The sequence below is a fragment of the Bolinopsis microptera genome, chromosome 5 (genome assembly GCF_026151205.1).
Source record: "Bolinopsis microptera isolate Bmic1 chromosome 5, MBARI_Bmic_1.0, whole genome shotgun sequence".
Classification (NCBI taxonomy): Eukaryota; Metazoa; Ctenophora; class Tentaculata; order Lobata; family Bolinopsidae; genus Bolinopsis; species Bolinopsis microptera.
Window position 1 is genome coordinate 14,089,196 of NC_087076.1, and position 19,635 is coordinate 14,108,830.

Consider the following 19,635-nt stretch of genomic DNA (forward strand, 5'->3'; position numbering starts at 1 on the left):
TAACCAAATACACAAGTCAAATATTCGAACTTTTTTTAAAGAATCTCAATCTCCCTGAAATCTTAAAACTTACTGCATCATAACGTACTAGCTAGATTACAATATGAGCTAATATGATAATTTGAACCTAAACATATTTTCGAAAGGATACTGGAGAACTGACAGAGCTAGAGGTATTTTATCACCTCAACCAGCAAGTCAAAGACAGCTGATGTCATACTAGACTTCACACATGATGTGATGGAGAAGCTGAAGACTCGCATCCCCCGCAATCTTAATGTCAAGATAATAACTGATGGACCGTCGGGACAATATAAGAATCGGTAGATTAACATATGAGCTAAAATTATCCATTTAAAAGCTATATAATATACATGACACGAAATCTCGATTTAAGCTATTACAGGGTCTAACTTATTAGTTGTACTACTAGATTTGCCAAACTTCAGTCATTATCAACTTAGGTTCGTTGTTGTTGATACAGTGATGTCGGAAGCACTGTATGGTGTCGCTACAGAGCATCACTATCATGCGACGTCACACGCTAAGGGAAGACAAGATGGGTTTGGATCCGTGTTTAAGGACCTAGCAACGAGTGCAGTGTGCCGTGAGGGGGCACGCCAGAGTTACTGTATGAGTACACTAAGGTATTTCACAGATAGTAAAATAATCACTTTGTCTCACCTTACTGTGTAGTAATCTAAGAATTATACATAGAATTAGGTACCTTGATACAGTATCAATTAACTGGTCCTTAATACTTACCAGTATTTCATGTTAGACATTTCTCCTGGAAAAATGTATTATATGTTTAAAGATATAATATAATTGTGTGACTGTACAGTCCTTAATTTGTAATATATGATTCTCCTGGTAGGAACTGCTTGAAGGGGACCCTTCTTTTAAGAAGCGGGCACGGGGGGGGGGGTATACTGACGTACAGTCACGTCTACCTAAAGGAGACTGTATTGACAAGAGAGGCGAGGCAGAATCGTCTATATTCTTAACTTGCTGGGATCAGAAAAATGCACTTTGTTAAAGGAGAAGGTAATGTTTTGATTCAGATATTCACTTAGTTCAAGAAGTTGGAGTACTAACTACCTCGAGATGACACACATTCATTATAAAACTTTAATAAAGTTTATTGTTCAAGTTATGCTCATCTTTTCGAAATAGATTATCTGATTCTAAGTCGCTAGCAATCCCTGAATCGAGATATTCATTTAACAACTGTTATTTCTTGCAGATGGTAGTTCCAACCAAACTGCTGCAGCTTAAGTCTTGAAGGTGGAGCATGCAGAATAGTCACCCTGCCAGTGTGGGGAGTGCTTCTTCGGAAATGAAGATGATTGTGCCTACAAGAGTTGGTAGCCGACATACTCCTTCACAACTCTTCACAAAGATAATAGTAGGAGTGGTACTAATCGGCATGCCAAGCTGGATCAGTTGTTGCGATCGAGAGTGGGGATTCGGGTAACTCGTTCTACCTGTTTAGGGCGACAGGATCGCTCCGTGCCTTAACTAAACCAGAACAGTTGGGGGATTCCTTGAGGGTATAGGAACATTAGTCATCGGTGGAGAATGGTTTGGCAGGGTGGGGAAGAAGGAGCGGGTGTTCAGATTACTTGACCACAAGGACACTGTTACGAGTAACAGTGTCCGGTATATACTCCCCTCTGACCCATTTGACCTCAATCATCGTGGTCAGATGGTGTTAACGGAGAGCAACTACGAGGAAATCATGGGCTGTCTGCAACTATAAATTCGTGTTCAACTGTATTGATGTTTAAATTTAAATTGTATCTTTTAAAATTGAATAATTAGTGTTTTCATTGCTAACCTACTTATTATGATGATTTTGATGAAAATTGTTGAGAAATGTAACAGCTGCACACTGTAAACATGGTTAAAAAGGGCATTGTACCGAGTCGGAGTAGGCTGACAAACGAGGCATTTTAGAAAGTGAAAATTAACCACAATATGAAGGTGAGGTTATTATACACGTGCTTTGAGACACTTTTTACAGTAATAAACGATTCACTATAAATGTAATATATACTGGTGATAGGTGAAAATAAGAAAAATCATCATAATAAGTGACACCTTAGCCTAAGCTGAATGTTTTATACCTGGCTTTTTTGCATGAGATTTTTACCTTAGCGGTAGGGCTGTCTCTGAATTTTTGCCACATCAGTTTAAGTTATTAAACATGCCCTCTCAATCTGACTACTGGTAAGTGGTAGGGTATTACTCCCTAATTCTAATACTATGAACATTTAAAGGCTTTTAATTTCTAGAACCATTCACATTGATGCAGATTTATTTTGTTTGGAACGGAGAAAATGTACAGTGAACTGTACTGTTATGACTTCTCATACTATACCTACAATTTTATTTTAATAATTTTAGGCCGTCCAGCCGGTGTGGTACCAATCCCAACCGACCAGCAATGTCTACCCGGTGAAACAAGTCCTAACTATCAGTATCCTACAGGATAACCCTTCTAAAGGTACAGTTTGTAACAATGATCGCCATGAAAGTTTTATGTTGATGAAACGATTTTAGTTTTAAAGAATACTTCTGGGATTGCAATAAATTCGTCAGTTTGCGTGACGACTAAAAATATTGCAATTTGGAGCAGAACTTGATCAATGTCAGCTAGATACCTAAATTTCGTTTGACCAAAATTAAAATGGCCATGTTATTGCGATTTATCTGATTACCGGTAATTCTCACGTAACCTTGTGTTTTTTCTTCTTCGGCTAAATAGAAGTATAGAAGTATGATAGACACAGAGCTGAGTGCCAGTACTTGGTTTGAACAATTTCGTTTTTTATTTTCATTTATCCTTTTTCAGGTACGTTTTCTCGCATAGCTTTCGATTGCAATTCAGCAACGGAAAGACCAGGATTTGCGGTTCACCAGGACAATATCCCACTCGGTTTAAAGCCGCCAACACGAACATTGAGAGCTACATTAGTAGCACGCTCGCAATTTGACCCCCCCCCCCTCCCCCCCTCCCTGTCAGTAACTAGTGGACAACCGATTTATTTTATCTTAGCATCTGAAATTAAATTGAAACTAAAACTGTATTGGTTTGGATTTAATTTTTATATGATTTTATTCTCGAAAAATTCGTGGTTTGTGCTTAAATTATTGTAGCATCAGAATTATTTAATTTAGAATTTTAAACTACAGGGTGGCCCATAAGTGACTACCCACACGCAACCTCTTAATAACTCACGTAATTCGTCTCCAAATTGCACCAAAATTTCAGAGATTATAGATATGGGTCAAACTTAGATTTCCTGAAAGTTTCGTAAGCCACGCCCAATTACAGTGGGCGTGGCGTGACACTCCCTCTTTTTCACTATTGTCTTCATAAAATGAGAACGCTTTAAGCTAAGAACTCAAAATTTTTTGCACACATTTGGCTTGATAATTGAAAACTTTTCCCAAAGTTTCAAGTTCATTGGTTAAAATATCGCTAAGTTATGACCATTTTAAAATCCATCGGATATGTGATCCGAGCACTCAGTCAGTGATATTTGCACTCAATTAGTGATCTCGTCACCCAATCTGATCAAGAGTAAGGCGTTAGCGTGTATTAATGAGGTTCATTAGGCTTTGATTGGATACCGATGATGACTTTGCTAGAAAGGGAAACACAAATTTTTAGGATAAAAACCAGATCGTGACTTTTCAGGAAAAGCTGTTCTCTCCACCACTTCATCCGGTCTAGTAGAGCCCCAGTGAATTGCATTCTGGGAGTTGACATATCCGTTTATATGGCCTTGTCGCTGTACCAGATTTCGTCCTCAAAGTGGGGATCCACATTCTGCTTGGACAGGAATGTGTTGGCGAAATCTATCCTCGATTGGAAATCACGGTCCAAAAGTTTGTGTTTCTTTGTGATTCGGTAGGCCCGGTTCGATGATTCAATGGATGGTTCATTCCTTTTTATTGATTGTAAGGAACCTGTGACTAGCAGGGCTAACAAGCCCTGAAATGGTGACACCACCATAAATTCGCGTGATAGCGTTTTAGGTGCAGTCAGCTGTATAGGCCGGCCCATAAGCAGGCTGCAACCAATCAAGCGGTGCATGTGAGCCAAACAGGCCATTAACCAAGTGACGAGATCACTGACTGAGTGCTCGGATCACGTATCCGATGAGTTTTGAAATGGTCATAACTTAGCCATATTTTAACCAATGAACTTGAAACTTTGGGAAAGGTTTTCAATTATCAAGCCAAATGTGTGCAAAAAATTTTGAGTTCTTAGCTTAAAGCGTTCTCATTTTATGAAGACAATAGTGAAAAAGAGGGAGTGTCACGCCACGCCCACTGTAATTGGGCGTGGCTTACAAAACTTTCAGGAAATCTAAGTTTGATCCATATCTATAATCTCTGAAATTTTGGTGCAATTTGGAGACGAATTACGTGAGTTATTAAGAGGTTGCGTGTGGGTAGTCACTTATGGGCCACCCTGTTGGTTTTTTTTGTGGTTTGTTCTAATAATTTGAGCGTCAGGAATCTAATTTTGAATTTGACTCTGTTGGTTTGGATTTCAATTTCGTTATTTAATTTGCTTTCACACTGAGTGTGACTGAGGAAACTCGTGGTTTGTTTTTGGCAAATGGCTCAAATTGAAAGAAATCAATAATCTTGCTGAAACTGAACGAGTCAAGTCAAGCTAGGTTCTCATTTAGAGGCTAATGTTGATTGACGGTGTCAATGTCTAATGTTATCCTTCGTAGCTCGGCGATCTAATGAAGAGCTTGCGAGAAGCATTATTTCAATTTGATGCGCGCCCAGTTGCGGGTAGTGGCGCTACAAATGCTAATCCTAATTCTTTAATCTTTATCTCCTACCAAAGGATTGTGTCAATATAACGGGTACGATACTCGTGATCTAGAAAGTTTTTCGTCAGGGGAGCATTCGAGTGTAGAGTTATTTAGCACGCTCGAACCTACTATGTACTGGTACTGTACAAAGGATGAAAATTGGCACATGACATGAACAATGGGCATATTGGTTGTGTGTGGTGGTGGTATTTAATTACGAGTCATTATTGCTTAGAGATAAGTCCGCCAAAATCTCCGACTTTCAAATCCCTTGTCCGAATTTTTGAAAACCCCTCCGGACGTACTGATTTTCCTGTCAATGAACCAGTTTCCCTGAGAATGCCCTGTCTCACGTTGCGATACCTGATTTCTTGCTCAAACCAGAACCCAGCGCATTCACCAAACGATGGGTCTTCGTGTTCACCTAGCCATGTGCCTTTAGCAGGCGAGGGCTCTGGTTAGTAGTAGTTTATGTATAAAGTAATGAGTTGGCACAGAATTTTTTGTCACTGATTTTGATAAATTTTGTACCAAAAGTTGCCTCTATAAGTGTGAATAATGCAAATTCACCGTGTAGCACATTAACAATTGAATAAGGTTGAGCTGTATGACTGTAAGTGTATGTGAGCCTCGTGTGCATTGCTCCATTGCAAGAGTGTAAAAAAGACGAAAATTGGGTAATTTCTTGCTTAAAATGTCTGTTATTCCTAAATTATCGAATATTTTGAAATAATTTTTACAGGACCGTTGAAAGCTTAGTCAGACACAACTTTTAGTGCCAAAATTATAATATTCAATATTTGAAGGACCAAATGTTTCAAAAATAATGTTCCTTTCAATTTTAAGATATTAGTACTAAAAGTGGCTCTTACTAATTCGCTCGCCCAAAAATTTCACGTGACTTTGGTTTTTATGGTTTTGCAGCCGTACAAAACAGTTTTACATAAACCCTAATCCCAACCCTAACCATAACCCCGAAGCTAACCATAACCCTTACCACAACCCTAACGCTAACCCGGGCCCTAAACAATCGAATTCGTATTTAAATTTTACTAGCCTGTCACGTGACCAAAACGGTTTTTTGCCCATAACTCTCCAGGGAAGCATTTTAATTTTTAACCCTACGTCATGGGGGGTGATTCGGAATCAGCGTCCAAAAATACATCGATCCAGACCACTTTCATGCCCAAAGGGCCTTTTCACAAGAATTTTCTTATAATTTGGGCGAGCGATTTAGTAGGAGCGACTAAAAGTTTCGTCCCACTGAGCTTATTACTTAGGACGTCCGCCAAAATCGCAGATTTTCAGACCTCTCCCCCTGTCCGGGTGTGTCCGAATTTTCAAAACCATCCCCGCACCCCGGATTTCCAGCTATTTTTAAACTAAGAGTACGAATAAAACTCGGCTCTCGTGAGCTGCTCTGGGAATCGACTTCTCGTTCAAAATACAGGGATATAAACCTACAAAGTAATTAGTGTCTAAGAGTTGAAATAAATGGGACTTAATTCTGCCAAAATTTTCAGATTTTCAGAAACCGCCCCTCCCCTTGTCCGGATTTGTCCGAAATTCCTTGTAGGTTTATAACCTACCAAGACGCGCGCCGAGTTGGACTCGTCGACGGTCCTGTTAATATTTGGAACAAATATTTTACGAGTATTACCGTTAAGAAATTCCAAAATTAAAACCCCTTCCCCTCCCTATTTGCTGGACGTCCTAAGTACTAGTAGTAGTAGAAGGCCCCTAGGCCTAACAATTCTTTCAAAATAACTGGAATTGTGAAAGTTATTTAGTTATTATAGCATATAGGTCAAAAAAAATTGCGGGAAAAAATCACGCCACGTGCAGAATTTTTAGCAAAAATTGTTAAACAATGAAATCATTTTATTCACATTTTTAAACAACTTTTGGTACAAAAATCGGAGGAAAAAAATTCTGTGCCAACTCATGGCGCTTATAACATAGACTATAGCTACAGTTTCCAGGTCGATTTCCAGATGAATTTCCAGATCTGTGATTTACCATTCTATTTCTAGTGTGATTCCCAATTTCTAGATACAGTTATTAAGACCAGTGGCGTAATGAAGGGCCCCGCTGACCCCGCTTTGCTTACTGGGCGGCGCTCAGCCTGTCATTCCGCCGAATCTCTATTATGAACATAATAGCCTGAGGTCCCCAGGTAACGCTTTGTAGGGGGGCGCCGTCTTAGGGGGGCGCCAAATCGTCGTTTGAATGTGGGAAAATTTCGAAAACTTAACTAAAGTACTAGCAAAACTGCGCGTTTTGCTCTAGATACACACTTTTTTAGAGATTTTACCGGCGTATCCTCTAAAATCACCTAATTTGTTCAAATTTAGGGAGGGGCACCAAAAGGGGAGGAGGCGCCTTTTTGGCGGGAGGGGGCGCCAACAGGCAACGTTACGCCACTGGTTAAGACCTAAAAGTAAAAGCTAGTCAAACAATTTACAATCTTACGTATGATTCTTGAAATACGAAGGAATACAATCAAACAGTTTTAATTAAGTCGTAATTGTTAAAATTGAAACTCGACACCACAAACTGCAAAGCAGCTTTGATTGGCTATGGGCTAGGTTAAATTAAAAAAGCAATAACCATTTTTTGTTAAGGATTCAGTTTCGGAATAATCATAAAACATTATTATAGTTATTATAATGCTTTGTGAAGATGGTAGAATCTTAAGTATCTACCAGTATCACGTACACACGGTTTTATATGCTGAAGTCCCTAAACGGAAACCCAGAAGTTGACGAGTAAGGAAGCCAAGAAACAGCTCAAAACATGAGTTGTTCCACTGCTCATACTTTTTATTTTTGCACACGTTTTATCATGTATATCATTACAGTCATCGGTGTTGCAGGTTTTCATGTTCAGGTCACATTTAGATAATTTGATATCTACATCATCCATTTTCATTATATCCTCTATGTTCTCACACTTGACTTCGGCATACTTTGACTTCGGCATACTAGATCCAGTCTATTGTTATATTCATATCGACCTTTGGAGCACCTTCCTCCGGAGAGGAAGAACCTTTAGAGCCGGACCTACCGTTTCCGTATACGCAGAAATCTTCGTCAGATTCGCATGTTTTCGTGACACACTTTTCCTCTATTGAGGGAAACGGGCTAACAAGCTGGGTCGCGTTTATTTCCATGATCATACTGAAGCTGAAGCATGATTTACAGGTTAACCCATAGCTCAGTGCCACTATAAACTGGCTAGTACTAGTAGTATAACAGCGATCTGACCATTTCCCTGTAAAATTTGGTTTATATAAAAATGGTATAATATATTTAGAAACTAAAAGTTTCCATGAAATTTCAGAACCTCCTGAATATGAATTCCCATTCTTAATTTAAATTGCAATTGTAACACCCCAATTTCAATAGAGAAGAACAAAAAAGTGTTTGCCACAGTATATCTAAGGGGTTAGGTGGCCTAGTGGTACGTAGTATTAAACGATTCAAAAGTCAAATTACGAGTAACGTATCACGTGATCCTAACGCTTCATCCGTTAGTGAGTTTTCGATCATGTAAAACTGTTTTCTCTTGTTAACTCCCTCGTACTTACATTTACAGGTGTACATTGGTCTCTGGAAACAATCGCTAATAGCTATCCGGTACGGCTCCAAAGGATTTGTTTTCAGTTAAAATTATGCAGTTTATCGTATAGAATCAATCATTTAATTATCACAACCAGAGCTCAAATTGTACTTTTTAGATTGAATTAAGAATTCACAAATGATTTAAAATATGTTCTGATATATCGGGGATGTTCTGATATATCAGATTCAGAGTCAGTCAGACATTTCAAACTCTGCAATACGATCCAGTCTGCAGAAATTTCCCACTCTGGATTACTGGCTTTGTTAAAATCATTGTTTGAAGATTATTATTTGACGATTAAGGTGACACTTCAGGTGTGAAAGTCAAATATATCAAGGTCCCAATGTTCTCGGAAGCATACTGTCGGAGTCCTGGAACATAGGACAGTATTATATACAGGAAGACGTTCTGTCTCAGCGGAATGGTATGAAGGGACTTAGCTTCAGTGTGGGACTACGTACAACTACATTATGTTGACGAGGCCCTGCGTACGTGGCATTATGTTGACGAGGGACTACGTACGTGACATTATGTTGATGAGGGAGTCGGGACTGCGTACGTGACATTATGTTGGCCTATGTAATTTGTTTAACACTAAATCGTGGACAATATTGACATGTAGTAGGTTTTGTACAGAAACCTTTATATGAAAAAGCATTTTCTAACTCTACTTATCCGAATATACCGTGATGAAACATTTTCGAAACTAAGGTAGGTCGTGAACCAATGAGTAAGCCGATCAGCAGTCATCAAGATTTAAAACTGATCTAAATATCTCACAGTGTTTTTTTTTGTCTATCTAGAAAAGTAATTGAACATAGTTCACGAATCACGAGTTTTTCCTAGATACCTGCATCGAGAAAGCTGAAAGTTTTCTCCAAGATCAGGTATTTTTTAATTTCCTCCTTGGCACCTCCCGAACTAAAAATTTCCTCCAAGTTAGACTTCAGACTAACAGACTTGCGTGTTTTGGAATTGGGCGGCATTTCTGATTTCGCGATGATAATTTCTAATCTCAAAGACCTATTCCTAACACATAACAGAATCCGTGTTGCGACTTGCGAGAGGCTAAAAACGTTTTGCTTGACGGTGACCAGGAGGCACTCAACAAGAACTGGTTTAATTGTATCAACTCACTGGGATTACAGATTGCAGATACTGTCCAATTATTGTTTCTGTGCATCTTGGGGATATTTCTAGATAATATAATTAATTATCTCTTCTTAATTAAGCACTGCCTTGGAGTTGGAGCAGTCCAGAAAACCCCGCCAGAAACTGAAATTTAAACTAGAGTCGTCAAACTCATTATTATTATTATGTTCTCTGCAAGACGGTTAACGGTTTGCAGCTAGATGTAGCTAAATCTATCCAACGTTCGGAGCTTCAGTTTTGGGAATCAGAGCCGCTTGGGAGTAAAATAGAAAACAAAAAGTAATTTTATCCACTGTCGGATTAAAATGTATTTTCTGTTTTTTTCGACTTAGAGGGTTTGATATATATATCAGACAATAAAAATATAGTTGCGTGAAGAAAACTCATGACATTTTTTATTGAAATCTTTCAAATCATTATCAATCAATTACATACAAATTTACACAATGAATGAACAACATTAAATCTTCTCAAAAGTGTAAGACTCCGATAAAATCAGATTTTCTAGGAAAAAATGTATGTAATCAAAGGACCTGAGGGTCACCAAAACACAGATGTTGAGAGCAAAATGCACCTCCTGCACTAGTATGGGCCCACATAAAATATCGTCAGATTTAAATTATCATTCTGTTTATAGTTTTAATCTAAATTTTATTCTTTGTTTTTTTGTTATTTCAGAGGATGTTTATCGTTTTGTATCAATATATGGAATTTTTCTTCGTAACGTCGACGTTATTGAACAGCCCATAACGACGATATTTGGGGTCCATTTATTTTTACCGTTGATATATTTTTAAATAGTGACATGTTTCTCCAGGGCTTCAAAAGTCAAAAATGAAAACTGTTCTGTATTTACTATTTTTGTAGATGACATAATATTTTCAATTTTGTGATTCACACTTAACGGACATGGAAGAGTGGTTAATGAAATCATCCATTTGATACAATCATACAATCTGATCTAGAGTCTTTGTAACTGTAAGTATTGAGCTCCCCTTACTCATTGCACTAAGTGTCTGGGTCCCTGTTACAAAAATGGTAAGATATTATTTCAAAACGGCGGCCTCTAGTCTAGACACCTGAAGACTTGAGATATTACAGATCCTCAGTCTATCCACCCTGTACTCGTGTCCTCTCCAGACTAACCAACTGAACCCCGTACTGGCTTTCTCCTCCGCAATAAGACATGATTCTAAGGCCTCATCGGAGGAGGAGGAGGAGGAGGAGGAGGATGAGCTAAACCACGTCCAGCTGCTGTTCGTCAATTAATCAACATATTGCGACCAACTGATTCTCACCTATCTTCACGCTTCATGGCAGTTTTATATAAGTAAATGAACACGTGCACGACAAAGGCCCAACTTGTATTGTTCCAGTATGAGACTGTTGTGTTACTGCTAAGAACTTCTCAATAATGGTGTTAAATATTCCGCTCTTTTAAAAATTTAAACTGTCCCTTGTTTTCTTATCTAATCAAACAAATTCGAGTAGGGTGTCCTTATGCATTATCATTATATCCAGAATTAATCGCAATTTAAACTAATTTTGCTCCCACAATGATATGACTGGAACGATAAAACTTTATCATAACATGTTCAACGAATTTTTGTCGAAAGGCATGAGTGGTTTCGATTTAACGAAATTATTTATTGTACGTAGAAATATTCTTTTAATTTTTTGTATGAAACTTGATCGGAAATTCGAATGGGGCCAATGAAGACTAAAGAGCCTATTAGTTTACAGTCACCATATGTTGCACGTGACTTTGACCGTAATGTAATTAAACGGATTCACGGGTAGAAAAGGACCATCAAATTGGAACCGTAAATTAATTTGGTGATTTGTATTGGCGCCTTTGGCAACATATTGAAGCTCAAAATCGAATCAAATACATTTGTTTTGCTAGTAGTAGTACTAGTGGTTTTGAATTTGTTGACTGTTGAGACCGAGACAACGAATAATTGTAGCCGAACATTAAAAGACTTTTAGAAAAAGTCGCCATTCGGTCTAACAGTGTCAGTAGTTATACTTATTAGTCATAATCAACAAATCGTAGTTAAACTATAATCATGGGAAAGGTAAGTTCAATGTTCATTGAGTTTGACTAGACTTTATGAATTAAAGTATTCGTTTTTAATTTGAACAACCAAATTTCTAAAAAAAATTGAAACTTTATGAGTTAGTCAACTCCAAATGATTCCAATGTAATAGCGGATTATAACTGTAATTTTATCAGGACCCCGAAACAGCAGGAGGACCCGAAACCGCAGGAGGACCCCCAAAAGAGGCGGAGAACAGATTAAGATGGGGCAGTCACTTGGAGTTCCTACTGGCAGCTGTGGGAATGGCTGTGGGCACCGGTAATGTGTGGAGGTCAGTGGTTTTTATTATAATTTAGTCGGGTTACACCACCAGTTGTGGAAATATGGTAACCTAGCTGGTTTCTCTTTAAACTAGCATGATGATAATAGTAAAATATAACAATCTCGATAATACAGCGTGTCAGTAAACTGATAGCGGTTGATAGCGGTTAACCTTTTAATCCCTAGGTTCCCCTACCTGGCTCAGAAGAACGGAGGAGGAGCTTTCCTCATCCCGTATTGTATAATGCTAGCTGTTGAGGGAATACCACTGATGTTCATGGAGCTATCTCTGGGTCAGCGTCTTCAGCAGGGCTCTATCAAGACATGGAGTAAAATAAGACCTTATCTAAAAGTGAGTCGTTATTTACCACTCATTCAATAAGTGTATGTTTTTATATTAGTTTAGTAATGTAAGCTGCAACAGTAACACTTACTGACTTACACTTACAGTTACAGTACTTGTTTAGGCCAATTAATCATTAATGAGCAGTCTAAAATCGATTTTACCAGCCGCAACCCATATTTTCAGGGTATCGGAATCGCGCAAGTAGTGGTATCATTCAGTATGACAGTGTACTATCCCATCGTCATGACGTGGTGCATGTACTACTTCTATCTCTCTTTCAGGTACGAAATGTTTCAGTAACTTTCGGATAAGTTCCAACTTTTCGGATGATTACTGAAAAATGCGATATAATTCTGTTGGCAAAACAGTTACCGTAAATGTTACTCGCTTTTACGCCGGAAAAAGTTGTATACTTCTCAGAAATAATTTTAAAATATACTAATTATCACTAAAAATCCAACTGAATTGTTGTAATACCTGCAGTAACCCGCTCCCTTGGGTGAAAGAAGAGTGTGATGCAGCGAGAGCTGACTACAGCTGTTGTTTGAATGACTCAGCTAAACACTTCTACTACGTTTCCGCCCTGCAAGTCACCAGCTCGATCAGCGATAACGGTGGTTTTGTTAACGGTGTGGTCATCTGTTGGGTCATCAGCTGGGTTATGACTTATGCTTGTCTTTTCAAGGTTAGCCGCAAAGCTATTTTAATTGCAGCCGCAAGCTTCGGTGTTTAATCTTTACTGTTTTAAGGTTGATGGATCAGGTCTCTCAGATTATAATACTTTTCAATGTCAGAGGATCAGGCTGGAGCCAGGTGCGTTGGCGCCAAAGATAAGACGAAGTAACACTAACTGTTATACAGTATTAAATTACCTTAATTTTATCTATAAACTAGATATTTGATTTTATTGTTCAATTTTAATACCGTTTTTATTTTCGATTTAAGCTAAATCTCCAATTTCTAGGAATTAAATTTCTCTTATCGTCACAATGGATCCATTACATATTATGTAGCATAAAAACTCGATGGTTTTAGTTTTATCGTCAGGCACCCGGTATTTATTATGTATATATTATTAGTATTACTTAAATGCTTAAATGGTTACCGCTAATACGGAACAATAATTCAATTTTAAATTCTCCCAATTTTAGGGTCCTGAATCGCTGGGAAAAGCTGCCTATTTCACTGCGACATTCCCTTACCTGGTCCTCTTCTGTCTTTTCTGTCGAGGTGTGTTCTGAAATGTGGTGATCCAATTTGAAAGGCTTTTAAGTTTTGACCAACCCCCAGGGATTTCATATACGCCTCAAAATTAATTCTTATTCGCCAGACGAATTAACGTATTTCACAAACATAAAACGGATGAAATTTCCGACTCGACAATGCAATAGCAAACTTTATTTCAGGTGTCTCTCTAGAGGGAGCAGGAAGAGGAATCAAGGTTTTGTTCACTCCGGACTTCTCCGTTCTTTACGATCCAAATGTGTGGATGGATGCAGCTGGACAGATTTTCTACAGGTAAGATTCGTCCTCTCATCTTTTGGTCATACATCCGGATCCCGACGGCACTTCGCGGCACTCTCGTGGCACTCTCGTGGCACTATGGCGGCACTGTCGGGGCACTATGGCGGCACTCCTGGCGGCATAGTGCCAACTTTCAATCATGTTCTTTCAAAATCACAAGACAATAATTATACCTTCATTATTATCTTTTTACAATAACCGCGGTGTTATAAAATCTTTTAAACAAAAACTTTCATTCATCATTAAAAATCTTAAACATTGATCATACAACTTTCAGTGTTGGGGTGGGATTTGGTGCTATGATATGTTTTGCGTCCTACAATCCGATAAAAAACAACTGCTTGAACGATGCGGTGTTCATTAGCCTGGCGAACAGTTCGACTTCCATTTTCGCTGCAGTCGTCGTCTATTCCATCATGGGCTTTAGAGAGGTATATATTATAAATCTCATCCATTTTAATTAATTTGTTTTATCGGATTTCAGCTTGAGCGTTGGGTTTGGAGCTTTGATATGTTTTGCGTCCTACAATCCGATAAAAAACGACTGTCGCAAAGATGCCATCTTCATTTCGTTGGTCAACTGTGGAACTTCAGTGTTTTCGGGAATTGTAGTTTATTCGATACTCGGTTTTAGAGAGGTAAACCTACGTGCTGAGAATGTGCTGAAATATGCTGAGAATTTGCTGAAACATGCTGAAAATGTGCTGAAAACATTGTATTTTATTCGATACTCGGTTTTAGAGGGGTAACCTACATGTAATATAAGTGTCGTAAACGAATAAAAACAAGCTGAGAATGTACTGAAAATGTGCTGAAAACATGCTGAACACTCGACACATGTCATGTTTTCAACATTATTTGAAGACTGATGAAATCTTTCACCAATTTGATGATCATTGTACACTTTTTCTGTTAATTATACTCTATAAGACAGTATTGAAAACTCAGCTGATCACGCTAGGTCAGTACAGGAATAAAGGTAGCTGATGTGGAGGGGGGACCAGGTCTGGCTTTTATCGCTTACACAACAGCAGTAGCTGAGATGCCGCTACCTCAGCTCTGGGCAGCAGCTTTCTTCTTTATGATGGTTACTCTGGCATTGAACTCGGAGTTCGGGACTGTGGAGGCTTGTATTACTCCCCTGAGGGACTTTAAACTGTTTTCTAAGATCTCCAGAGAGGTATGCTTACGATTGTTAACTTATATTTATATTTCTATATTATCTGGCCTGGTAAGCATACGGATTTTATTCTTTAGTGCCATTATTTTCAACTTTGAACCCAGTAATCTCTTTTAAGGTTAAATTAACACGAATTCCATCGCTCTTTACAAAGGAATTTGTCTTTACAAGGCAACTACCTCTTCAAGTAACACCTCTTCAATAAGGATCCGAATATTTTTCAGTTAAGTTGACTGTTTTTAATCTACCAAAATAAACAGCAGTATTCTCAGTTGCTGTGTTTGATCGTCTGTTGTGTAATGTTTTTGGTGGGATTGCCCATGTGTTGCCGCAACGGTCTGTACGTGTTCAACCTGTGGGACAACTACTCAGTCACCATTCCCTTGCTATGTGTTGGTATGTTGCATTGTTGTTGATCTGTTGCATTACCGTGCCAATAACACTGTTTTCTTTGGAGAGCAGCGGATGAAATTTAAAAGAATCAATTATAATACGTTTCAAATTTCGTCTGATATAAAACAGTCTAATTGGAATTTTTATCTTGATTTTTATCGTTCACTGTTGAACCATGACCAGACACTTCAGGGATACTTTTCCTTATCAATACCTTAATCAACTCGTTAGTTAGGGACTTTGTCTTGCAGTTTTTACCCTTATTTATATTTTCAGGGGCTATGGAATGCATAGCGGTCATGTGGATATACGGCATGCCAAGGTTCCTGAAGGACATAGAATATATGACTGGTACGGTACCCAACAAATACTGGCAGATCTGCTGGAAATGGGTCTCTCCAGCTCTTATCGTGAGTCAAGATCATTTTGCCAGATTATTTGGAAACTGGAATTGGCTTGAGGATCTGAAAATATGGTCGAGCTGGAAATGCATTGTTCGATAGTAAATTAAGGAATTAATTTAATGGTTTTGGTTTATTAATCAACCCTATAACCTATTATATTAGATAAGTTCAAATCCACCAATAACACTAAGTCTTAATATCTAATTCACCTCAACTCAGATCGTTGTGCTGCTGTCGAGTATGATCAAGAAGATGATAGTCCCTGAAACATATGAATCCTTCGTGGGCTGTATAGATTCACCCATCAACGACAACATCCCAGGAACTAAGAACTGGAACAGACTCATTCCTTTCACTTGGTGGGCTCAGATCTTCGCAGCTCTGATGGTTATCGCCCCTGTAATGTGGATGCCGGTGTTCGTTATTTGGAAGTGGAAGGCAGATATAGTCCCCATACCTTATCTGCAGGGAATGATTGACGAGGGGATGGTTGTGAAGGATAAACCGTTCTGTTTCGGTAAAGAGGTTCGCAAGTTCAAGGAAAATATTGGACTGAAAAGTAGCAGACCTGCTGCGCAGAACGGGGAGGGTTATGTGGTTCAGAACATGACCGCAACCAATGGTATTAATCCTGATAATACAGGATCGAAAGTATGATCACATGACCGGGTAGTCTTTGCTAGCACTGGACTTACTTCGAAGCCATTTACCTACACAACCTTTACCATCGTGGCTCCTATATATATAAATTATAAAGAACGGATTGAATCTAGAAGACTTTAAATAAGATGATACGATTTCTGGATACAGAACAATACTTTAGGAAAAAATGTAAAATAAGAATGAAAACTAGATTAAATCTAGTACTAGTAGATTTACTGTGTATATCTGATATTGTATTTAAACAAAACCCAAAATTGGGTAGAGTGGACCGTCGGCAGTGTCTCCTTTCCCAAACAAAAGGAAATAAATCAAATTAAATTAATGTTACCGTACCCAAACGTTTGGGTACGGTAATGGTCGTTAAAATTGATATATTTCCTTTCGTTTGGAAAAAGGAGACACTGGCGACGGTCCACTCTACCCAATTTTAGTTTTGGCTAAAAAATAGTATGTACTATAAAAGTAGTAGCATACGTGATAGGAATAAACTTTAGGAATGTATGTCGATAGTTTTGTTCAATAGCTGATATTATATATCATACTTCTATTTTTTATACGAATCAATTAATAGAACAATTATTTGATAAAACGATTTTTTTTTAACGGCGCAATTAAACAATATCAATGTTCCTACCAATCAGTATCATGCAGCAGCTACTGCTTAACAATTACCTGAGGACCCCAGGCTATTATGTTCATTAACATATAATAAAATAAAGATTTGGCGAAATGACAGGCTGAGCGCGGCCCAGTAACTTAACAATAAACATATGGCTAATAAATTATATCAGAGTGTGATTGATGTAATAAACAAATAAACTACCTTAAGTTATCGGACATTATTAATTATTTTACCGGACATCGCGTGAACGGACACAATTTTGAACGGACTTTGAAATAAACGTACGAACATTCAAAACCATTACAAATCTAAAATTTGTTCATTTTTATGAGCGTCTTTCCAATTTTAGTAAATAATTTTTCATTAGATCTTTTATACAGTTAAGTAAGCAACTTGTTTTCAATTGATCTAATTGCATAATTCAGTCCGATAATGAAATTGAAAATTGAGATTGACCAAAATTAAAAAGTATTCAATATTCATATCCTGGACAATTATAACTATAAGTTCGTAGTGGAAATGGAATAATTTTGGAATAACATTTTCAACGGACTTTTTGGACGGACCGTAAACAAACAGACTTTACTGGGCCGCGCTCAGCCTGTCATTCCGCCGAATCTCTATTCGGCGGAATGACAGGCTAAATATGTTTATGAACATAATAGCATGAGGTCCCCAGGTAAAAACAGAATTTATTAGGACTGACATTAGAATGAATGCTATTATAGGGACTCCAGCGTCCAATTAATGTCTGTTCAACTTCAAATTAAGTTCGTTAAGTTAGTTAAGTAGTAACAATTCGTGAATTCGCAGGTCGTGAATCCACTATGATGTTCTTTAAGTTAAAGGCTGTTACTAATTAGCTCGCCCAAAAATTTCACGTGACTTTGGTTTTTATGGTTTTGCAGCCGTACAAAACGGTTTTACATTAACCATAATCCCAACCCTAACCATAACCCCGAAGCTAACCATAACCTTTACCACAACCCTAACCCTAACCCGAGCCCTAAACAATCGAATTCATGTTTTACTTTTACTAGCCTTTTAGTGACCAAAACGGTTTTTTCCCATAACTCTCCGTGGAACTGTGGAAGCATTTTTACCCTACGTCATGGGGGGGGGGGGGGGGGGGGTGATTCGGAATCAGCGTCCAAAAATACACCGATTCAGATCAATTTCACACCGAAATGGCCTTTTCACAAGAATTTTCGATTTAGTAGGAGCGGTTCTTAAATGATACCAAGTGTTGGCTCCTTAAATCACATCCGGATTTTGGAATGCTCTTATTATCTGAAAACAAATGGTAACGTCACACTACTGATCATGAGCATTTTAGAGCACACTACACGATGGCTGGCACGTTACCTCATACAAGGTATATGGAGAAGTGTAGGAGTTTTTGTCCAAACTTACGTAGTACCACCGGTGAAATAAAACCCTGAGTAGTGAAAACTGTACCGGTGGCGGTACAGGCCGGTTTGATATTTTTCTTTTTTGATGAATTATTGCTCCTTTCAGGAGAGACGAGAGGAAGCAAAGACCTTTACAATCGAGCCTTTTTTTGAAGAGCCGCTTATTTTAGTCAAAATTGTTGTCGCATTTGAACGGGGCAGTAAATGTTGTATTTCCTTTCCTTAATAGTAATACTCAACCATCTAATATTTGTATCTGCAACATTTTACCATTTACTTATGGGGCTGATCATCAGCAAGTCACTAACTCAGTTTTAGATTTTTAATTATCTCCCAAGAAAGCTTGACTCACATAAATCTCCTGGCAGTTGATAACATTACCAAAATGAACTACTCCGAACTAAGTAGACGGCGGATGACAGACGCACAAGTTCAGTTAACCTTTAAGGGAATGTTCCGTGACCTCTCAATCATTCAGATTCCACTTTCCATCATAGTTGTAGTGCAAAACAGTGTCATCATCATGGACTACTACAAAGACAGGGCTAAGTTTGTGCCTAGTTTATTTATGGGAATAGCACTTTCAGACATCCTAAAAGCTCAAGGACAGCTAGTACTAGCGGTGATCAGTATCCTGGCGTACAGTGAACTTGTTGATATTATGGTCCTCTACAAGAGCTTGCTTTACTACATGGTAACTGCTCTGCCTGGCATCAACTGCTCCAAGCTCTTCAACATGGTCCTCACAATCACGCTAACCTACAATATAGTGGACCCTTTCCGTGTCATCAACACTGCTCTTCTGAAGAAGGTTGTTCTGTTCCTTTGCTTGCTCATCACTATTCTCCATGTCTCTGATAGCATCATAGGAATATATGCACTAAGTAGTAATCTACTTGATCACTACGTAGGGACTACAGTGTTTCTATACTTGATACTTGTTTTTGATATTCCTGGAGTTGTAGCTGTGGTTGCAATCTTGTGCCAATATGACGAAAATACCGGCCATCTTTACTGCTCGGAATACTGGAGGTCTAATAAGACTACAATATACGTAGGTGCAGTCTTATTTCTCTACTTCGTGGCTATACCCCTGACTGTATTTATC

General features: G+C 38.3%; 1 protein-coding gene across 2 annotated transcripts; it reads left to right on the forward strand.

Moving 5' to 3' along the window:
- Positions 1–11,448: 11,448 nt before the first annotated feature.
- Positions 11,449–16,756, forward strand: LOC134814718 (sodium-dependent neutral amino acid transporter B(0)AT2-like). Of its 2 annotated transcripts, none has more exons than XM_063822900.1 (12): positions 11,449–11,698; positions 11,857–11,993; positions 12,170–12,335; positions 12,513–12,610; positions 12,813–13,014; positions 13,481–13,559; positions 13,736–13,847; positions 14,338–14,491; positions 14,815–15,033; positions 15,306–15,429; positions 15,703–15,836; positions 16,050–16,756. In XM_063822900.1, the coding sequence occupies exons 1-12, from the start codon at positions 11,690–11,692 to the stop codon at positions 16,485–16,487; spliced, it is 1,872 nt and encodes a 623-aa protein (XP_063678970.1). In that variant the 5' UTR covers positions 11,449–11,689; the 3' UTR covers positions 16,488–16,756. The 2 variants fall into 2 exon arrangements, with proteins under 2 accessions (XP_063678970.1, XP_063678971.1); XM_063822901.1 differs by lacking the exon at positions 14,338–14,491 and adding an exon at positions 14,131–14,284 and having other exon boundaries at positions 11,451–11,698; positions 16,050–16,651.
- The last annotated feature ends 2,879 nt before the right edge of the window (positions 16,757–19,635 follow it).

Excerpts from the sequence above, each read along its gene's own strand:
- LOC134814718 (XM_063822900.1), top strand. Across the intron at positions 11,994-12,169 it reads GGCACCGGTAATGTGTGGAG|GTTCCCCTACCTGGCTCAGA; the intron begins GTCAGTGGTTTT and ends TTTAATCCCTAG. Across the intron at positions 14,492-14,814 it reads CGATACTCGGTTTTAGAGAG|GTCAGTACAGGAATAAAGGT; the intron begins GTAAACCTACGT and ends TGATCACGCTAG.